This window comes from Alosa alosa, chromosome 5, assembly GCF_017589495.1.
Source record: "Alosa alosa isolate M-15738 ecotype Scorff River chromosome 5, AALO_Geno_1.1, whole genome shotgun sequence".
Taxonomy (NCBI): domain Eukaryota; kingdom Metazoa; phylum Chordata; class Actinopteri; order Clupeiformes; family Clupeidae; genus Alosa; species Alosa alosa.
Window position 1 is genome coordinate 18,414,043 of NC_063193.1, and position 22,500 is coordinate 18,436,542.

General features: G+C 45.9%; 1 protein-coding gene across 3 annotated transcripts in view; it reads right to left on the minus strand.

Moving 5' to 3' along the window:
* Positions 1 to 22,500, minus strand: part of LOC125294805 — a 55,758-nt gene that overhangs the window by 17,934 nt on the left and 15,324 nt on the right. For 2 of the 3 annotated variants that reach the window (XM_048243817.1, XM_048243815.1), the window contains 2 exons: positions 15,372 to 15,494; positions 9,706 to 9,942 (listed from right to left, as the gene is read on the minus strand). In XM_048243817.1, coding sequence (XP_048099774.1) covers positions 9,706 to 9,942; positions 15,372 to 15,494 — 360 coding nt within the window. The remainder of the gene's footprint in view (positions 1 to 9,705; positions 9,943 to 15,371; positions 15,495 to 22,500) is intronic. The other variant, XM_048243818.1, reaches the window with a different exon arrangement.

Below are 22,500 nucleotides of genomic sequence, written 5' to 3' on the forward strand. Positions count from 1 at the left end.
GAGAAAAAGAAAAAAAGGGGGCGGGGAAGGGGGCTACAAACTGCTACTCGGCACTCCAGTTTCCACAGACACTTTCTTCCCCAATTTCCGTTTTGTTTTTATTCTTTAAACCCATCTCTTCCTGCCCGTCTCTCCCCCTCTCTCCCTCTGTCTCTTCAATTCCCACCGCCCGCTGTTAAACACTTTCACAAGAGCTGCAAAAGAATAGAGACACGCAGAAAAGTGAAACCTTAAAACCTGAAATCGCTTTCATTTATTTCCCACACAGTGTGCAATCATCGTCACGATTTTAGTCCCTGGCACTCTCAGACACAGGCAGGGGGACGTGCTGTCTGGGCAGCGCTAACTAGGTCCCTGCTGCCCCCTCCCTGGGGAGGTCCCACTGCCCCCCACTCCACCTCTCCCCAACTGCCCCAAACACACACACACACACACACACACGAGCTGGGCAGCGGCCTGTTTACACCTGCTCTTGGCTTCTGTTTAGCTGTGTGCCAATTAAGCATTAATGAAATGGTGGGTGCTTGGCGAGCGGCTTCTCCGCTCTGATCCCACCAAGAACTTTGATCCCCCCCCCCCTTTTTTTCCTCTCTCTCCCACCCCGCACTTTCTGACAGATAAGGTGTCAGTGCTGAGCCTAAACCTTCTCTCTGGAGCAAATCCAGTTCATTAAAATGAAGGGCTTAGAGTGGCAGCGAGAGCGAGGGAGAGAAGGAGAGAGAGAAAGGGAGCGAGAGAGGAAGGGGAAAAATGCAGGGAGAGGTGGAGGGGAGAGGAGGGGAGGGGAGAGGAGGGGAGGGATATTTATGGTAAAGCACCTCAAGTGTTGGGAGATTTATAATGATTTCCTCATGTGAGTTGGAGTTTTTACGCCTGGCGAGCGGGACGATGCGAACAGGTGGATACAGCTGGGGGCTTGTGATTGGGAAGAAAACAAAGAAAGAAAGAAAGAAAAAGAAAGAAAGAAAGAAAGAAAGACAGTCAGAGAGAAAGTGTGTGTGTGTGTGTAATAGAGAGAGAGAGAGAAAGAGAGAGAGAAAGAAAAAAAAAACTGCAAAGAGATTCAAAGTGGCTTTTCATAGTGTTACAAAAGGCAACTCCAGTCCAATCTGAATTACAACTAGATGTACCGCAGAGCGGTACAAAAATATGACCGCTTCCAGTCCAGCACGCTTCCACAAAATAAGTCACGCTGAAAGGCATATATGATTCTAACTGTCTCACTGAATTGCATTATGCACACTCAATTCTCACTGGTATTGCTAGACAACAAGTACCAAAACATGATTAGTTCATATATTTCACATGTAATATACATTTTATACAACCCCACCCCCATCTTGTCTGTTCATAATTCTGAGAAATTCTTGAATTGTGTGCATGTGTGCGCGGTACATGTTTATGTTTATGTGTGTGTGGGTGGGTGGGTGGTTGTGTGTGCGTGCATGTGCATGTGCTTGTGTGTTTGCCTGTTTATGTGCCTGTGTGTGTGCATGTGCATGCATGCATATATATGTCTACTGTGTGAGTATGTGTCATACGTAGGATTACTGTGAATGTATGTGTGTGCGTGTGTATCTGTTTATGCACATGTGTGCATATGGAATGGGTTTACATGACCCCTGGAGGCAAACATAGGCAAAAAATTGGTCATCCTAGGCCCTACGGTTCTCAAGATATTCACAGAAAACTGTGTCTGCCCTACCCTCCTTTCGGGGGGTCCAGTCCAGCGGGGGGGCTACAGATCAAAACGAAAAGCGATGGTTCCATGCTATCCATGTGGGGTTACATGCCCACCAAGTTTCGTGTACCCCGGTCTTTCAGGGCCTGTCCACACGGTGACGCTTTTTAGGTTAAACGCAGAGGTTGTCCAAATGAATAGGTCATAGTAGACGTTGTTGTTGTATTATTGCATGTGGATGTTGTTATGCTATGTAGGCTAATTTTTGCTGACCAATGCACGGGCTAAAACCGGAACGGACAAATATTGCCCACGCCAGATTTTTTTTTTGGGGGGTCAGGTGTGCGTATCATAGCAGCATTAATTCTGCAGGCCCCCTGATGTCATCGCCACACCTCAGCTGCCCTGGACTTGCACTTATAGTATTGCCTAACAATACTAGTTTTCATACATGACATTACCTACAGAACTTAAGTTATTAGGAAAGTGCGGTGTAAGTTTAGGCTACATTAATTTGTGCGTGGTGCCAGTGTCATTCATTTATTTTACATGTCTTACAACATATATACATGCATTCACAGTCGAAAGGAAATCAGATATAAGCATACAAAGACGCTTTAGAACTCACGCAAGCCGATGGTAAAATACTGAATGCAAATGCAAGATTTGGCGCCGATTTGATGCAGGCAAAAGTATTGACTGTTACTAACGAAGGTTTTATAGCGATATTATAAATGTGGCTTACAGAATAGCCTAGAACTTGGGTAAGCCTTTATGCTTAGTAGCCTAATTGCGGTGATAGCCAAAACTAATGTGAATCACGGACTATCCTACAACCAAAGAAAGTAAAGGTGATTAGTAGGCCTACCTGTTAGCCAAATAAAAGGACGGACTGCACCCTTCACAAACCGTAAAATAAAGTTTATTAGTTTTACAGTTGACTACAGTTGACAGTTCACCATCAGTCCACACAAACAATTCTGGTTTTCTTGCACTAGCCATTTCATTAAGTAGCCTATTCTGTCTGTTTGTAAAGCTAAGTTTTGGTCAATTTCTGTAAAGAAACAGTGCCACCTATAGGCCTGGGGTATGAAGCAACGTGTTGAGTCGTGTTGAGATGGATCCGCTTGGACGCAAATATTCTTGATACGGTTCCAGGAAAGACGGAGGAAAAAAGATCGGTTTGGTAATGCGGTGGACTAGGCCTCAGTGTCCCGAATCCTTTGTTGGTGTAATGGTCACTAAATGTACACATAAATTATTTTTATTGTAAGGCCCCCATGAACGAAAAGTCCACGAAACTTGGCATGCATTCGGAGGGTGTCATAATGATCCTACACTTTCAATTTTGTGCAATTTTGACCATGTCAGCCAGAGATATTGTGATGAAAACACCTAATGTTTTGCTTTTTAATTTTAACTAGGTGGCTATACATGAAATAACTGGTAATGGGATAGGCTGACATGCCCCCTAAGACCAACATACAAAAAAAAAAAAAATGGACCTCCTAGGCCCCCACGGTTCTCGAGATATTCACAGAAAACTGTCTCCGCCACCTACAGGCCAGTTGGTGTATAGTAACATAAATTAATTTATTGTGTGGCCCCCATGAACGGAATTCCACCAAACTTGGCGTGCATTCAGAGGGTGTGATAATGATCCTACACTTCCAATTTCGTGCAGTTTTGACTATGTTAGGTCACAGATACCTGCGATTACAACACCTCATTTTTACTTTTTTGTGTTTAACTAGGTGGCGCTATACATGAAATGAGTGGTTATGGAATGGGTTGACATGGCGCTTCGCTGCGCGGCGGTCATAATAACACTGGCGGCCCGGTGCATCCCAAAAATCCCATTACTCTTTCTTCCACAAAGCTGCTTCGGAAAGAAAGACTAAATTATCCAACAGCTGAAATACCCGTCGATAGAGTGAAACCCCCCCCGGAGGGGAAGCCCAGGATTTATAGCACGAGGGAAGATGTCAGAGTCGGCACCGAGCACACTGGGGCCGTCAGCGCAGGGAAGGGAAAAATATGACTTTATCTAGTGTCCTGGAGAAGAAGAGGGGGGGGGCAAGAAAAGGAGCGGATGGAGATTGCTCCAGACAGGAAACACACTGATGTTCTCGCTAGCGGTGAACCTGGGAGACAGTTGTTCAGTCCGTCACAATCGAGCGCATCTGTTTTCCCCATTTGCTCCAGAGGTGGAAAAAAAATACACAAAGAGAGAGAGAGAGAGAGAGAGAGAGAGAGAGAGAGAAAGAGAGAGAGGGGGTAGGGAAAGGGAGGGGTGGAATTGGTTCCAAACATTAACACAAAAAGTGGAGGAAAACAAGAGGAACGTTTCACGCTGATAGCCAGACAGACAAAGCAATCACAACCAATCGGAGAGAGACGTGGCTAATTTAGTCGGGCCCTCTCATGGATGCGCCGGGCCTGCAGCCCATTTACATGCATCGGGCAACGAAGCCCACATCGGAGCCGAGGGGATTATATGACACACACACACCTCCTCCCTTGTCTGGCTGCCTAGCGATGTGTGTGTGTGTGTGTGTGTGTGTGTGTGTGTGTGTGTGTGTGTGTGTGTGTGTGTGTGTGTGTGTGTGTGTGTAGCGGTGGTGGTGGGGGTATTGGCAAATAAGTCACTGTAATGATCTCCAAGTAAAGCACATCCATATGTCTGTCCATTACTCCAGCAGGGATTCACCTACATGCCTGCGATCCCAATCCAAAATGTGTGCTGAGAGCTCGCACAGGGGGGGTGCATCTTCTTCCACATGCAAATTGTCCCTCTGCACACAGTGGAGTAATTTGCCTCGTTCTCCCGTGTGAATTTGGAAGAGCGAAAGTACTTTTGTGCGGGAGGCGGTTAGACTGCACATCAGTGGAGTTTTTGAGCTGAAGTTTTAAGGTTGCTAATATCAGCCATCATGGTTTGCTTTTCACCACTTCTCCTATGACTGTCTGCCCACCTCCCTTTCAGTCCCCATAGCATTAAGAATTAATGTGGTCTAAAGAGTGGCACGTGAATTAAACATCAAGGTGCTGTTAGTTCTCTAATCTCCAAAGCTGAAATGGGAGGTTTGGACGACGGGTGTTAGCGAGTCCTCTGAAGATCAGAAGTGAGTATGCACAATGGACCCCCATAATTTTTGCGATGTTCAAAGCGTAAATGTAAGGCTTATTCTCGTATGTAAAATTGCTGGGCCTGTTTGATAGCCTTCAGCACGGCCCAGTCACCGGCTTGGGAAATTCATTACATATTTTCAGTGCATGGGTGATTTGAGAGAGTTCTGAGGTGTTGTATATTAATCCTCATGAGCACAAATATGGATACCCTCCCCTGGATAAAAGCCAACGTTAGATGTCACACATTTGGAGGTGAATTAGAGAACACTTTCAGACACCTTTACATTTCATGTCTGAAAGTGCAGATTATCATTCACCAATAGCAGCTTGTATAGCTTCAACACCCATATGCAGTGCATATCTGTGTGTGTATGTGTGTGTGTGTGTGTGTGTATGTTTACAGATATATGTGGGAGTATGTGACCCTAAGAGTCGTACTCCGGTTCCTGTATCCCCATGTAAGCCTCCATCCATCCGCCCGTCTTCTCCCAGCTGTGTGGCGTCCCCTCACACCTGAAGTGCGCTCCTGGCCTCAGACCCAGACAGCCTTCAGCATGAATCATGAGCATCAGCAGCACTACTAATGGTTTTTAGCGCTGGGGGTGAGACTGAGCTAAGTGGCAGCTTTCACATGCATGCTACTCCTCCAGCAGTGTCAGAGATATTCCACCATCTAAACACTGCAGTCAACATGGAGGAAGGACATCTTGAACAAAGTTGTTTTTGTGTGGAGCCAGTCATTACTAAGGTAATGAGGAGACATTAAGGAGACATTAGTATGCCTAGAACAAAGAATGTTGGTTGCTGAAACGAGAAAACAAGTGAATTGTGGATTGGAGAGTTCAAAGATATGTTTGGATTTCCAGACGACTAAAAAATCCGTCAGCTACCATTAACGTCTGGAGAGTGCTGCTTTGTCTGTAGCCGGGCGGCGTTTCCTTCACCTTGCCTGGAGCGAAAATCAATCCAAATGGGGCCAAAGGAGGGCTCTCTGATTATTTTAAAAGAGGTGCTGGCTGATATTCAGTGGCTCTTAGAAACAAATCAGCCTCCAACCACCGAGGGGAAGGGGGTGTTGCAAGAATTCTTCATTTCCAAAACGAAGACCTCTCTGTGGAGAGTTGGCCCCATTAGATCCAGGAGGAGCAGATACCGAGCCACCCTTACAGGCAATGCTTTGGAGAGCTGTGTCCTCCAACACACAGGCAGGAGGACCCAGCTGGCCTGACGCATATTTAATGGGAGAGGATTCATGATCTCTTTCTCTGACTCTAATCCTGCTGTTTTTCTGTCTCTTTTAATTAGGCGGTTGTCCTTTCTGTCTCTCAATCCTCTCTCTTTCTCTCTATCCCTCTATTCCCCCCTCTCTTTCCATCACTTCCTCTCTGCCTCCCTCTCTCACTCACTCTTTCTATCCCTCCAGCTCTCTCTCTCTCTCCATCCCGAGAGAAATGCAGAGTGCCCACTACAAAGGGCTTTTGAATCAAACTGCAACATCTCAGGGGCCAAAACCTTCCTTTTGATCCGGCCGTGCTGTGCCAGGGCTATGCAGATCAGGCGGTCTCTCTCTCACACACACACACTCGCACTCACACACAATGGAGGGTGACATCTCTCGCTCACCTCACACCTCCATTTCCTGCCGCCACATCAAACCACAGATTTTACACAAAGAGTTGGAGTGACAAGGAGGGAGAGAGCATGGAAAAAATGGAGAGAATGGAAACGAGAGAGAGAGAGAGAGAGAGAGAAGAAACAGACAGAATACCTAATGGAAGCACACCTTTTTGAACTTCAAAACTGGAGGATGGGGCTATTGTTGCCTCTCTGCGAGGCTTTTTGCAAATGTGTGTGTGGGGGAGGGGGGGGTTGGGGGGCAGGGTGGTCATGGGGAGATGAATCACCACGTGGCGCTGGGCCGCTTATGCACCGATTACCTTCCATCAGGAGGGCCACGCCGCGCAAATGGCTGATAACGCTGTGTGTACACGCAGCCTAATATTAATATAAATCACAGAGTCTGCTCTGCACAGGCCCAGCAGATGGGCCGCTCTGGCTGCACCTCGCCCGATGCCCATCCGAAGTGTCAGGAGCATCCATCTTGTCGGCATGTCTGTGGTGCACCACCAACACCACATTTTTAGGGATGGAGGATTGGGGGGCTCCGTTTTCCTCCCCAGCATTGTGAAGGGGGTGCATGGAGAGACGGGGGACAGTGATGGATGCCCTCCACTTCTGATGAAGTTCCTGCTATGTGCTTCTCCGCTCGAGCAGAAAAGATGGAGGGGGATGGCCTTATGTGCTGAAGTGGCCAAACACCCCTACCTCCCTCAACCACCCCCCACTGCCTGCCCCATCCTCCCATTCCAAGCAGAAGTGCCTGGTGGGGCGTGTGCTCACTCGAGGAAGCTCAGAGCTGCTCCTCTAACAGATGGGGCCTCCTCCTGGGGTGGGAGCGCCCCCAGGCCCCGCCGTAGCAGCAGAGCCAACCCCCTCACCATACCGCACCGCACCACCTCTGCTTCTGCACGGGTCTCACCGGAACTCCGCTTCAGCGAGACCATAGACGGTCAAGCCATCCCATAGTCAGAGCAACGATAACAGCTTAAGTGTAGCTTTTAGCTTAGCATTTAGCATTTTTTTTTGTGTTTTTTTTTTTTTTTGGTAGATTTCTTTCAATGTTTGCGCCCATTCCCAAATCAGTGAGATTGGAGCACAGACCCTCCACTCCTACATGTAAATGAGTGTAGATTCAGGACGTGGCTTTGAAAAGCTGCTGATGGAGCACCTAAGAGACGCTAACGTTTGATCTGAAAGCGGCTCTCCCTGGAGGTGGGTGTTGGCGGCGGCTGAGGGGAAGGAGAGAGGGCCGCCGTGAGCTTTAAAACCGTGTCAGATTTCATTCTCCTCCATCACATGCGGGTGGCATATCATTTCAGAAGCGGATGAATAATGCACGTGGCTGGGGCCCTTAGGCCCCGAGTGGGGTTTTTGAGTGTGTGTGTGTGTGTGTGTGTGTGTGTGTGTGTGTGTGTGTGTGTGTGTGCGTGTGTGTGTGCGTGTGTGTGTGCGTGTGTGTGTGTGTGTGTGTGTGTGTGTGTGTGTGTAGTTAGGAGGAGGTTAACGCAGGTCTTGGCCACTCCATCCACGGCAGTGGGGACCTCCGTGGGGAGTCAGTGGAGCAGGGCACTTCCTCAACCCCCTTCCCAAACCACCGGGAGGCCAGTCAATAGTGCTGAGGAGAATGGAACGGCAGGCAGGGGGTCGGTGAACTCATATGAATAAAGGTAGAGTGTATGAAGTCAGGTTGTGTGTGTGTGTGTGTGTGTGTGTAACAATGTATGTTTGTGTGATTCTGAATATACAAGAGTGTGTGTATGTATGTTTATGTGTGTATGTGTTACAAAATATATCCTCAGTGGGTGCAAGCATGTGTGTGTGCAAGTGTAGAGAGATAAAGAGAGTGGTGTATGTCAGTGTACTCATGAGAGTTGTGTATGCCTTTTAGAATATGTAATTCTGTATGTACAAGGGGGGGGGTTGCTCTGATGGTGGCACTGATGCAGATACCCAAGCCCCTCAGCTATCAAGTAAGCATGCTGCAGTTGTTAACAGCTAAAAGCCTGCTGTGCTGGGATGAACTGGGATCTTTATACAACACAGCTTCTGCATGCTGCAAGCTACCGCTACAAACATCAAGATCAACAACAACTCCAAAGCAGTAACATTACCACTGACATCAGAACGCATTTATCACTAGTGAGTGTGAGTGAGTGTCAGTTGAGTCAATACACACCCCCTCCACACCACAGGAATCAACATTAGCTATTTTTACAACGTGCTCATTGGCTCATTACCTAATAACAATGGAGGATTTCAGTGTGCAAATCGCAACAACAGCTTAAGTTGCGGACCACATGTTCAATAGCAAACAAATGGTGAGAGAGTGTTTGTTAAAATGGAGTTGACAGGAAATTAATAATCAATGATGGAAGCCATCAATTCTAATATGTTTAGCAGCGGCGGATTGGCAAGCGCTAGCAGGCGTGGCTGGGGGGGCAGAGCCTGAAAACGAGCAGGCATGTTTAATTGCTTTGTGTGGCGGAGTGGTGTCAATAAGCTCGCTTCGCCTTGAGGCGCCGCACAGCCCTCATGCTGATTAATCCCCCTGATTACAAAGTGTTCCACTTTCCCAAATCCGCACAACCTTGGGGCGGCTACTAATACCTCAGAACACCTCTGTGCGGGCCGGGCACACACACATGCACACGTTCTCATACACACACACACACACACACACGCACACTCATACACTATACTCACACACACACACACACACACACACACACACACACACACACACACACACAAACACACAATCACACACAAACACAAGCCAAGGCCTTGTGGGTTGTGGGTGCAGCTTTCAGTGCTCTATATCCCAGAGCCAACAGAACTCTCAGTCTGTACTATGCTGGCAAGTGTCTAATCCAAGATCAGGAAGCAGAAGTCTTCCCCAGCATTTACTAATTAGCACAAATCCAGAGCCAAGTAACTGGTATAATCAGCTACCTCAGAGTATGTGTGTGGAGACATGCCGCTATTTGTAATGTAACTTTCCCAACAGAAACGTATAAACTTAATTAATAAGCTGCATTCATACAAACTCAACTATAGATGGAGAAACAGGAAAAAGAGAAAAAAGGTCAGCTAGTACACTAGAAACATTTCACACACACACACACACACACACACACACACACCTGAAGCTCTTGGAACACAAACAACCTTTGAGAGTCCCAACCGCCCCCTCCTGAGTTCCCAGCCAGGCCAGGCAGAGGAGGGGGGGCCCCGTGCTGAGGGGCCCGAGAGGTGGGCCGCCTGACACTCACCCATGGGGCCGTGGGGACGAGCAGCGAGAGGATGAGGAGGTCACTGCAGCAGCCGTCCAGCTCGGGCACGCAGCTCGCCGCCTGGTTGAGCAGCCGCGCGTAGAGGGCCGAGGGGCCCCGCCCGGGGGGGACGAGGGGGGCCTCCTCTCCGCTGCCGGGGGCCAGGACCAGGCTCAGGGTCTGCCTGATCCCATGCAGGTGTTTGAACAGCTGGCAGAGCCGGGACTCCAGGGCACTCTACAGGAAGGGGAGGCGGGAGGGGGAGGAGGGGGGGAGAACAACAAGCGTCAACACTGTCAAAAGCTGAGGGGCGCTGGCACAGGTGATGGGTCAAGGGGAAAGAGGACAAAGAGAGGGAGAGAGAGAGGAAGGGAGGGAGAGAGAGAGGAAGGGAGGGAGAGAGAGAGGGGGAAAGAGGGAGGGAGAGATGTCCGTAGGGACCTCGCACCTGCCTGCCACAGGGAGAGGACACAAGACCAGGGCCCGTCGAGACTTGCAAAGACGTTCATCATGCCCGTCAACATGACAGAGTGTGTGTGCGCGCTTCTGTGTGTGTGTGTGTGTGTGTGTGTGAGTGTGTACGTGTGTGTGTGTGTGTGTGTGTGTGTGAGGGACAAAGAAAGGTGGAGATGGAGGCTACTGGGCTGGCCTGTGGTGGGGCATGTTTTCCAAATGCCAGCAAGCAGCTCAAGGTGACAGGAACAATAAACAAAGCTGACGTAGAGAGAGAGAGACACAGAGACAGAGCACTGCCATGCCAACACCAAAGATAGACAGAGAGAGAGAGAGAGAGAGAGAGAGAGAAAAGATAGACAGAAAGGGAGAGAGAGAGAGGCCTGGGGGCTGACACCAGCCTCCAAATATGCAAACAATGATCAAACAGCAGGACCTGTCCAAAGGCAACCACAGCCATCAGCTTCAGAGACCCACACAGACCCGGCAGATTCCGGGCCAGCAGAAGATTTTCAGAGATAGGGGGGATAAGCAGCACTTTAAAGTTTTTGGTTTGTTTGTTTGGAGGTCATTATTATTTGCTGCATGCCATTTGAGGTATCTACATGTTTCTATATACGTATGTGCTGGATGTCTGCATGCTTGTTGGATGTCATACCATTTCTAAAACACAAAAAATGTTTACTTGACAAAAATATCAACAATCTTAACCATTTTATGGTTTTGCATCCAGCATTTGTGAGGGGACAAACTAATAATACCCAAGTTGGCAAAGAAGATCATGTTGGATTAGATACAACGATGAAATAGCAAAAGCCTATTACATCAGCCCTCAAATAAAAACAACAGCATATTGTGGCAGCATCTTCCCGTCCTAAAATCTGTAGATTAAAACAACAAAATGTTTGTGATTGTGATTTCCATGTTCCGCAGAGGAACTGTTCTTCACTTCAACGATACTCTGCCGACATTTACCAATAGCTGATTTGTTCTGCTTTCTCTTGTCCTGTTTGACTGTAAACAGACAACGGCATGAAAACATCAAAAACACAACCCCCACCTTCCCATCCCTCTTCCCACTGCCCAGGCCCAGGCACCATGGGATTCATATGCTACCCATTACGACTTATGACCAATTTGCAGAGCGGAGAGCGGGCAGCCAAGGGCCTGATTTAGAGTGTGCACATGGCGCTGTTAGCGTGGCTGGTATGCATTTCCAGTGTGAAATTATTCCAGATGCCAAGCCTCACCTCCACGCTCACCATATCTAACAGCCTTATAAGTGCTAGCAGGTTTACGCCGGCATGCCAACAGCTCAGCCTGGGCAAAGGTGGACACAAACACATGCTTATTTACAGTCGAGCGGATCAGGCCTGTGTACGCAACAAGTGTATGAATTTAAACCAACTAATCTCATTATGACTCACCTTAACAGGGTGCATTTTTTTTAGTTTTCTATGAATGCAGTACCATGGTCTCGCATGTCCTCACATTTGGACTCAACAGCATAAAGAGACGGGTGGATGAGAGCGTGCAGGGGCTGTGGTGTAAGTCAGTTTGGTAAGAGGTCACTGCCTGTTGGATACCGTGGAGCAGATTTCTGATGGCTAATTTCACTCTGTTTTTTTCCGCCTGAAGACACAGCAGGAAGTACAAACCCAGTGGACTTCAAAACTAAAACGTCAACAACAATAAAACAGCTTTTCTTATCCTTTTCTCAGTTTTTTTTCTCTCTCTCTCTCTTTCTCTCTGAGTCGAGGTCCACCATGACCAATTCCAGATAAAGCCAGGAAACGGAAAGATTGCAAGTGTCCATCTCTATGAGGCCAAGCCTAGTCTTCCTAATGCCAGAGAGAAGGGATAGTGCTCTCAGACAACATCCATGTAGGTGAAGAGTGAGGCCAAAAAGAGAGAGAGAGAGAGAGAGAGAGAGAGAGAGAGAGTGGTGGGGGGAGAAAGAGAGAGGGCAGGAGGGAGGGAGGGGGGCTCTCACAGGGCCTTCAAGAAGCATGGAAGAGTCATCACGAAAATCAAGCCTCTCCGTCGGCATGTGTTTCCCATCTGCGCCCGCCATCCAAAATCATCACTGTCTGCTTTCAACGTTTTATTTCTTTTTGCACAAATATGATCCTTTATATCGCGGCTGTGCCACATCTGATTTAGCAGCTTCCAAAAAGAACGTTTTTAAGATCACTGGACGATACGAAAATCGCTGGAAGCAGAATAAACTAAAACTTTTCTATTGCAGCCATATTACCACTATCAAGAAAATGTGACAAGGACATAAAATCTTTTACAGAAAAGCCAAGGCCCAAATGTTTGACTCCTTCATATCTTATTTTAATAGACTCTGACCTGATGATGAGATAATGCACATATTAAATGCACATACCAGTATATATTAGCTACTTAAGTTAAACATTTCTTTTTTTTCTTTTACTTTTTTTTTCTTTTTTTCTATTTTTTCACTTCAGAGAAAAAATTAAGCAAATAACTGAATGTCATCTCTCCTTTCCTGCATCCCTTTCATAGTCAATCATATTAACGGATTAACATGATCAACAGATAGACACATTTCCATAAAGGTTATGAAAATGGACTGTCAATTGTATTGTATATAATGGAACAGTATCAATAGAACCAATGTTGCCAGATTTCAATTCCCAACCTCTGGGAATGAGAGCAAACAGACTCTACCCACCCCCTGGCCTCTCTTAAGATTACTCTCCTGGCTCAAATTAAAGGAATTAAATATTAAATAGTTCATTACCATAACTCCCCAAGCTTATTTGAAAGAAATCAACCACCCCCATGGCTCATGATAACATATACATATTTTCATATACCATTGGGTCCATAGAGGTATTCATTTTTCCAGTCAGTGGAGAAAAAAAAAATCAAGAACACACCATAATGTTTTCATTTCATGATGAAATATATATAGGACAACGTTTACATAGGCGGAATGCAAGGGACTTCTGTTCTCTTTTTCTCTTTCTCCATGCTCCACCATCAACCATTCATATTCCCAGGATTCAATTTGACTGCACATCATCCCTGTGTCTCCAGGGAGGCTGATGTGGGGAGAATCCACTTTAAATTTAAATTGCCCGACGGACTGAGGACCGGTGTTGTTGTTTTCCGTGGGGGTAGAATGAGGCCAGGCTGGTGTGAAAATGGAAAATGAACTGGATGGGGGCTGAGCTGTGCTGAGTTTAAACATTTCTTCATGCCCGACAAAGCGTGCAGGGGGAGACCAGAGGTTGACACGTGTGACAAACAATTATTCAGTTGCCATCGGAGAAGAACGCTCAGGATTTAACCTCTTCTACATTAACAGAGGCAGATTATGCCCCCCCCCACACACACACACACCCTATCCCCCAAACTACAAAATAGCTGTGTTAAAACGTCTAAATATGGAAAGAGCAGTTAAGGACGCATCAGAATGACCTGCTGGTTGTTGATACTTTTATTATGTCTTCATAAGTGAAGCTGAGCACAAAAAAATACAATGCAGCACATTGCATTGTTGTATTGTACTTCAACTACCTTAAACAGACAATACAACAGACGCAAGATATACATAAAAACAAGACTTATACTGTAAGGATTATGTTAGGAGATAGTATTTTAGGCCCCGAAAGATGCTCAGCCAACAAATCATACTTAGAGCAGTTAAGAAAGCAAACAGCTGGTAGCAGGTAGACTTGGGGGGGCACTGAAAACTCTTTGCTGAGGCATAAGGGAAGGTTCAGCACTCCCTTGAAATTTTGGCAGCCTCAAGACAATTCAAGTTACTCCTAAAAGCCTAAAGCTTTCTACCCAAGAATCAAGTGCTTTAGGGTAGACTTCCCATGGGAGACTAGAAGACGCCTAGTGCCTGAGAATACGCAATTGCATTTCTAAGGGCGAACACACAGCTTTCAGGGGATGTCTGATGCGTGGTCATGTATTATTAGTGAAGGCAATCGCAATTTGTGTTCTAGCATAAAATCATTTTGCAGGCGAATATTGCTGCAAGGACAATCCTAATTAACATTTTGAGGGAGAAACTAGTCAAGCAGATTGTAATAATTGCTGTGCCAATTAAGGACATATGCAGAGAGGCAAATCACATCTTCTACAAATGGAATCAACTGTTTCCTACATATTACTCCCAAAAGGCACGAGTGAGGCTTTAGCAATGACACTGAAGTACATGTTGTTCTGTCAGATAATCCCCCATGACATACTATTAGCAATGTAACAAGAATCATCTGAAACAGTTGAGGCCTCAAAGAATATGCTTGTATGATTGCATTTTTAGAAAACATCAATGAATTCTTGATAAATAATGGGATCTAAAACTGGTCATATGTTGGAAGGTTGCTGAGATCATGTGTGCACACAGCACAAATACCTTATTGTCTGCCCTTTAACCTGATTACTCCATTCTCTGCATGTGTGAGTGTCTAAGCACAATAAGAGGCTCAGGAATCAGTCTTTTTCTCCAACCAGATAGATTTCTAAAATGTTGAGCATGTAAGGTGCAGTCAAACATTAGAATCTAAAATGGTCATAAGATATTGTCTCATAAGATATTATCCCACATCGTACATACTACTGGCAATAATCAGGGGTGCGTTTCCCAAAAGCTACGTGGTAGCGTGGTAGCGTGGTAGCGTCAATCTGAGTTGACAATATTTGAGTCACACGTTACAGATATCTTAATGATACAGAAATATTAACAATACAGAAATACGGTGTTGATATTCTGTCATATTTCGGTCACATTTTAGTAAGAGCTAACAAATATGCTCTTATTTTTTAATTTTCCGAAAATGAAAAACGTGATATGTGACAATATGAAGTTTAAGTGTTTGTGCATGTGTAACTCAAATCTACGGACTCACATTTGGCAGTGACACTACCAAGGTAGTTGCTATCATCATTTGAGAAACGGACCCCAGAAGTCTTTCAAAACTGTTATTGTCCTTTCTGTGTAATGGCCATCGCTAGACCTTATACTGGTGTTGGATGGATTCAGCCATCAATCACACCCATAGTCATTAAAGATAAAGCAGAACCGTTTACTCATTCTAGGATCTGATCATCAGTGTAGGCCTACATGGATGGTGACAGATTGGGCACTACAGTGTACATAGATAACACTCTGACAGCACAGAACTATCAGCGGCCCCACAAAACTGTGTTTGATGAACCAGACTTACCACTCGCTGAAGGTTTAAGTTATTTGTCTTGCCATAGCAGAGATCAAGCAGGGTCACAGGTTGCTTGACCAGGTTTGACTTAGTCAGCACCCAGGGCATGGAGAGGTCTTCCACCGTGGTTGCCTACAAAACACAGAGCAGAAGATTACATTCCACAACCTCCCAGCCACCCCGACCCCCCCCAACACACACAGCCTGAACCTCACTAAGCATACGCTGGGGAACATCAAAGCAGCAGCAGGAATCTTTGTGCTTTTTCTTTTTTTTTGCTTCAGACATTAAAAAAGCTAAAGATACTCAAAGACAAATCCACTCAGATGAGATAGCGAGTCTGAAGAAGACGTACATCACAGATTTGGACAGAAATCTCTGTGATTTCGGAAACCACCAAATCTGGTTAAGTGGCACTATAGGAAGGCTGTAGATCGCAGATACTGTAAGCAGGCTCTATTAGATGATAATAACACTCAGGTATTCTGAGAAGAGTGATGTTGTAAAGGGGGCAGAGACTAGAGACTGAATTAGCATACAGTAGCACTGATAATACCAGGAGGATTAAGCTTAGTATTGTCACATAGATAATCTTTTGGCATTATAAAGAAACAAAAGGGCTAAAGAGAGAGAGAGAGAGAGAGAGAGAGAGAGAGAGAGAGAGAGAGAGAGAGAGAGAGAGAGAGAGAGAACCTGTGTAGATTTCTCTGAGGAATACCTGATATTAAAACCTAATAAAGGAGTCTAGCCTCCTTCCCCTCTCTGATGACCTCTAATCACAATGCCATGAAGCACAAAATAAAAAGTAACCCACCGAATTTCCCAATATAGTTTTCCCAGGAAATGGTAAGATGTTTATAACCTCTCCACCTCTATCTTTTTTTTTATTCACAGTGAGCAATACAGGTCAGGGCTTTCAGGAACTGTTCTGGGAGATTAATTTTGCCGTTCATCACTGTTTGTGTTCAAACTCTGGTGGCTGCACAATAAAACTCATTTTCTGAGGTCTGGAAAACGGTCTTTGTTCAATACCAGTGAGGCTAAACAATGAGACAAAAATGTGTTTATCTGAAACACGTTGCAGCTCCTTCTGTAATCTAAAGCTATATTAAATATGCATGTGTGCTCAACTTGCAGGAGGAATTTCAAACCACAAGTCCTTGTTCATCTTAATAGATTCAACTATCATGAAATATCTCATCTGTTGATATTAATGCAGAGCTCAGGAGACAACATACATACAAAGACACAAATACACACACACACACACACACCATCAGTATTCCACCTGCAAAGTCGGAAGATTCCTTCCAGACAGTGCTGAATTATGAGTACGGCATCCTCACATTTTAAAATGCGAAACCATCCCCCTTTCCTTTTTTTTAACTTTGATGGGTAGACTGGTTTACGGGCTTGTTATTTTTTAAAGGAATGCACTCTGGCTGTCTGCATGGGCACTGTAATGAGCAGGAAATATTCACCACGGCGCAAAACGCACACTGATGACGCCTCGGGCAAGCAACATTCTTTCTTGTGCCAGAGACATATAAATCTCTGACGCGCTGAGCAATCTCCATCGACTCATCTTCATGACACCACCAAAAAACAGGCCGATCGCAGCTGTCTGAACAAAGCCTCGGTTAGCTGCTGGGGCCACAAAACGCAGACACATTTTCCATGATTGGACTGACTATGAGCCTGAAGCAAAATGCTTGGGAAGCGCATGAAGACACTGACAAAAGTTTGGCGCTTTAGTATGCAAGACATGGTTTGTGCATTTCAAAATTCAGGACTCGAAACGCCTTTCAGACCAAGTGAAAGCTTTCTATGGCTGATGGAACTTTCTGGAAGAGCTAACCCGGAGCGAGGGTCAACTGTCCTGCTAGATTATACAAAGCTGACAAATTCACCACGAAGCAGCCACAATGGGGCTGCCTTTTGTGTTTTGCATAAAAAGCAGCATAAGTGCTTTGTTCGAAGAAGCAACCAACACAAGTCACCAAAAAGACGATGCTGAAAACAACTATCTGCAGATGACCTAAAAATGTCTAACAAGTCATCACACAAAATATTATTTATAGGAGGAAAGAGTGGTGTTGTTTTCTTCCCCAGGAAAAGGTCATGTCACAAAACTGATGCAAAAGTACCCCAGCGATTTCCAACTAAGAATGTGACACAACAATTCAGGATTATGCAAACACAACCCCACTAACTCCATCAGTTGTCGTTCGCTTCCAATAGAGCATCTGGGCGGCGCTGCACTGCGCTCCCCTCTCTCTACACAAGGGCGGGATTCATAGTAAACATCTCCGCTCCTAATCCGCCCCGTACAGGCCCGCGGTGCGCGTCTCAGGCAGTCACGGACCAACATTCCACGAATGTCTGAGCCAAACCGCAGTGACACAGCCGTAAACATGCAAATGCGCTCTGCCTTAGTTCGCACCACAACCCCCCCTATACACACACAGACACACACACACACACACACACACACACGCTTTACCTCAAGTTAAATGTTTGCGTGTTTGCCATTTTTAGGACCCGACTTGTTTTTCTGTGTATGCCCCGCAACCCACACTGGCAGAGAAAATTCCGTGAGCAAATTGGTGAATGAAATAGTCCTGAGGCAATACAAGAGGGCTTACAAACAACCACAGATGCATACAAGCACAGCAGCATATGCTGTTGTGACATACAACATTGTCTTTTAACACATTATGGCAAATAAAATGTTAATATGAGAAGACTGATTGTACTTGCTCTGGCCCTGCTTGAGCGACGCTAGTCTCTCACGGAGTGTTTGACTAATGCAGCCGAGCAGATGTGTGAGGCGGGTGGGGGAAGATTCATCAGGGCAAAAATTGCAAATGAATGAATCATACAGGGCCTCGGAGAGCTCAGGCCCCAACGCCGAGGAGGAAAACATCGTCTGAGAACATCGCCTGTCTGCAGCGACTCTCAGGCCAACGAGACGAAAACGAGTGACGGAGGTTCCCTCTCTCCCGTTGCCCCAGATGTGCGTTTTTGTCATTTTTTTGGCTTGGTGGTAGGTCCCCAGCTACCAGTTTTTGTGACAGGTGTTCATAGACTCTCTCTCTCTCTCTCTCTCTCTCTCTCTCTCTCTCTCTCAGGTGCAGACGTCTGCCCCGGGGCCTTCGGTGACAGATGACGGGTGGACGGGTACGGAAGTGTTCCCCTTACACGCCCGTATGCCAAAGCCAAACCCGCCATCTGCTAGATTCCTCTGATCTGTGCTGAAGCAGTTCCCTGTTGGTAAGAACCCCCCCCCACACACACACACACCCCCCCACCCCCCACATCCTCTGCCCATCCCGTTCCTCCCTCCCCAGCCTCTCTCTGTTCCCTCCAGGCTCCTGTGGCGGCCATCGAGCTTTCAATCAGCCTTCAGAGGGAAGGCAGAGAAGCTGGTGGCTTTTGAGGCCACCTGGCTGTAGCCACCATGGGCCACTGAGAAAGCCACACAGAAACAGAAACTGCGTGTAGGTAAAATTGGGGTAGGTGGCAACGCTGCAACAATTAATTGATTAATTATTTGTCAATAATTGTTTTGGTAGTCGCTTAATCCGTTTGTGCCATTTTGTCAGGAATTTTGCAGCTTCTTAAACTCAAATATTTTCAGCTTTACTGCTTGGCTTACTCCTCTATGATGGTAAACCAAATATATTTAATGTGTGGACAAAACAAGGCATCTGGGGACATCAAAGAAATAACTGGGATAATCATTTAAATGAGAGAAAAAAAAAAATCAACAGATTATTCAACAGAATTCATTATTCAACAATAATTCTTAGTTGCAGCCCTGGTTGGTAGTAACAAAGAGAAAGAAATCAGTGTAGGTCATATTAGTCACTCAAATTTCGTGATGTGTCCAAGTACATACAAAACTCCCATGTTCTATAACATCCCCGCAAACACCAACACCACCAACACAAATGCAGATGTGCACAGGGATTTTCCAGACAAGAGCATTTTATTACAGGGGGGTGCAACACCAAAGCCAGCCATTTCACCACAAGAGTAAAGGATTCAAGTTTAATGCACCACCTTTCAAACTCCTCATAAATAATAAATGCATTTCTCACTCCCTCTCACATGCCAAAGTATTGATACATGTTAGGGAGACTTGCATATATGCATTGTTGGGCAGGACTGTGTCTGGCATTGGGAGACATTAAGGATCTACTACTGTATCTGCTGAATCAACTCAAACATCAGTTTGTACGAGCAGCACATTAAATAGAGGAAATGGGAGTCCATTGAGAACAATAACTGTGTTGACTGCGTGCCAGGACCTTCAGCCTGCAACACTCAGGAGAATACATGTGCAAAAGCATAAGCCACAAACACCATTTGAGAGCCTTCACGATCATTACCCATTTAGAAATATTACTAAACACAGTGGGGTTTCCGATGGAGCTTAGGCCCTGTACATTATTCAAGAACCAACATAGGCCTAGGCTCAAAAGGATTATGGATGTCTACAATGCTTACATTAAGAGCTCAGTATTAATGTAAAATATAAAGAAACGCTAAATAAAACAACATGGACAAGACTAAGGTCCACATCACAGGGTTAGACAATACTATTTGAATTTCAAGACAAGTGCTGTAATGGAGCCTGTCTGGAGTAACCTTTGAGGAGGAAAAAAAAAAGATTGTTATTGAAATTCAAATGCAACCCTATCTGCGTGGGGCACAGGAAAAGCCTTCAGCTCCAAATGAAAGTATTTCAATAAAACGCACAAAAAGAAATATGTGTTTTATGTTGCAAAGCAAATGTAACCAATACCCTCAAAGCAAAAAGAGCAACAGCACAGCCATACAGTGGACAGCTGTCCTTGCAGCACCCTGACAGGCAGTGGAGAGGGAGAGAGAGAAAGAGAAAGAGAGAGGGAGGGATTGGGGGAGGAGAGAGAGAGAGAGAGGAGAGGGAGGGGGGGATTGGAGAGAGGGAGAGAAAGAGAGAGAGAGAGGGAAGGAGAGGCAGAGAAGATGAGTGACCTCTCAAGCCAGAGAGCAAATTGGGTTTGATATACGCTCCTGACATTCCCTAAACTAATAACCCAGGATGGCGAGCACAGTAATTACTGTGATCCATGTGCCAGGGCCGCGGCACGGAGCGACTGCAGGGGCCGGAATCCGCTCTGGTACGGGAGGAGCACGAGCAGCCACCACCCGCCCCCACCCACCGCCACCACCCACTGATCACTTCCTGACATGAGGGCCATTGGAGAACAGTGGTCACTGCCAGCAATTTACTTTCCTTCACTGGGCCCTGCACCGGGGTCACAGCCTTATCACAAGAAGGCATTTCTCTGAGGCGATGGATGGAGGCTCGGGGAGGAGTCGTCTGCACAGCGCGCACACACACAAGCACACACACAAGCGCACACACACACACACACACACACACACACACACACACACACACACACACACACACACACGCACCACAAACAAGCACACCACACACACACATACACACCACACACACACACACAATTCTTTGCCTATTCTTTGCTTATTTCACAAATTAACAAACAAGTTGAGTTTAAAATCTATCTTTCTTTGACAAATTCGAAGAAAAAACAAAACCAAACAAAACACTCTGTCCCAAATGGTCTAGCATCTTCAGCTGGCGCAGCCCGACTCTCAGTAGGCCCGGTGCAGTGGGACGCAGAAGAATGTTCCCCCGAGCACGGAACATCTCAGCGCCTTGAACTCTCCCGACCCCTCGAGACACAAACAAACCTGGTGTGACTTGCGCGTCCGTCCAGTGAACTGTTTGAACTAGATAATCATTTCTGCATTTGCAAGAATGAGGCTATTATCTGGCGATCTCTCCTTCCCCATCTGTTTGAGTTTCAGCGACGGACCCTCCTCCCACAAACCACACGACTGTAATGGTGCTGGTTAGTGAAAGAACAAAAGGCTCCAGATAGATAGTCTGATTCCCACTGCTGCATGGGAGAACATGGCGCAGAATGACACTTCAGACAAGCCTTTTTCTTTTTTGTATGATGTTAAATGGTGGGTAAGACTTTTTCTAATGCCACAGAAAACATGTGAGCTCACTGTGCATTCATTTTGTCTCAGGCATAAGAGAGGCATGTTGTGAATTTTCCATGCTTATTTTCTGTTCGACATCTGTGTGTGATATTTACGAAAAAGACTAGCTGTTTCTTCACTCGCGGCCGATGGCTCAGTTAAAGCAGCAGGAACGTGGGAAGTGACTGCTGGGAGAGCTGTCATGAAAATATGACCGTGTCTCCAAGAAGAGAAATCACTGATGGGAAATAACACAACAAAAATTCAGCGGCTGATTGCATTAGTTAAACATTTAACATGGGATAACCCCGCGCTGAGGCGAGAGCATCTTGAATTTCACACTCGCTGAAGCAAGATCAATGATAGGCAGAGTGCTAATGGCAGGGCTTTATAAAAAAAAGAGAGAGAGAGTTTTTCATTTGCGCCTGATACAAATCTGTGGTCTTCTCGAGGCAGTGTGTGACTTTAACAAGCCGTAAAATTAATCTGATGAAATCCAGATGGGGGAGATGAGGGGAGCAGCCACAACCCCACAGAAAGCCTGACACCAAATATGGACCGAAGCGAGGCAATATGAAACAGATTTCGTCCCAATCCCACCGGCATGTGGAGTGCACTGGTCTTCGTGGCATTAAAAAAACATGTATTAACCCCCCCGTGACAAAGTGTCAGTTATGAAAACCACATCCTTCGGAAAAACAATTCATATTAGTCTCGTTCTCTGTCATAGTGCTAGTAAACAACAAGGCTTTTTTTAATGCCCACTCCTTCTGCACCTGCTTAACAACAGCTTGTTTGCCAAAGAGAGGCAACACCACTAAAACAGGATATGGAGGAGTTACTCTCCGTTTCCAAATGGATTTCATACTGGAATTAGAGCAGTTTGAGGAGGACAAGAAGAAAAGGTGATGCAACAGATTCCCACCAGCTGTTTTCGCAGTGCAAAGTGCGCTGCCAAATTAAGGATTCTCATGTCGACATGAAATCTGTTTTAAACCATGTCGGTGCGTGGCGCCAAGAGCAAGGCACGCCAGCTCTCTAGCGCTTTCTATTCTTCATTTCTCTTCTA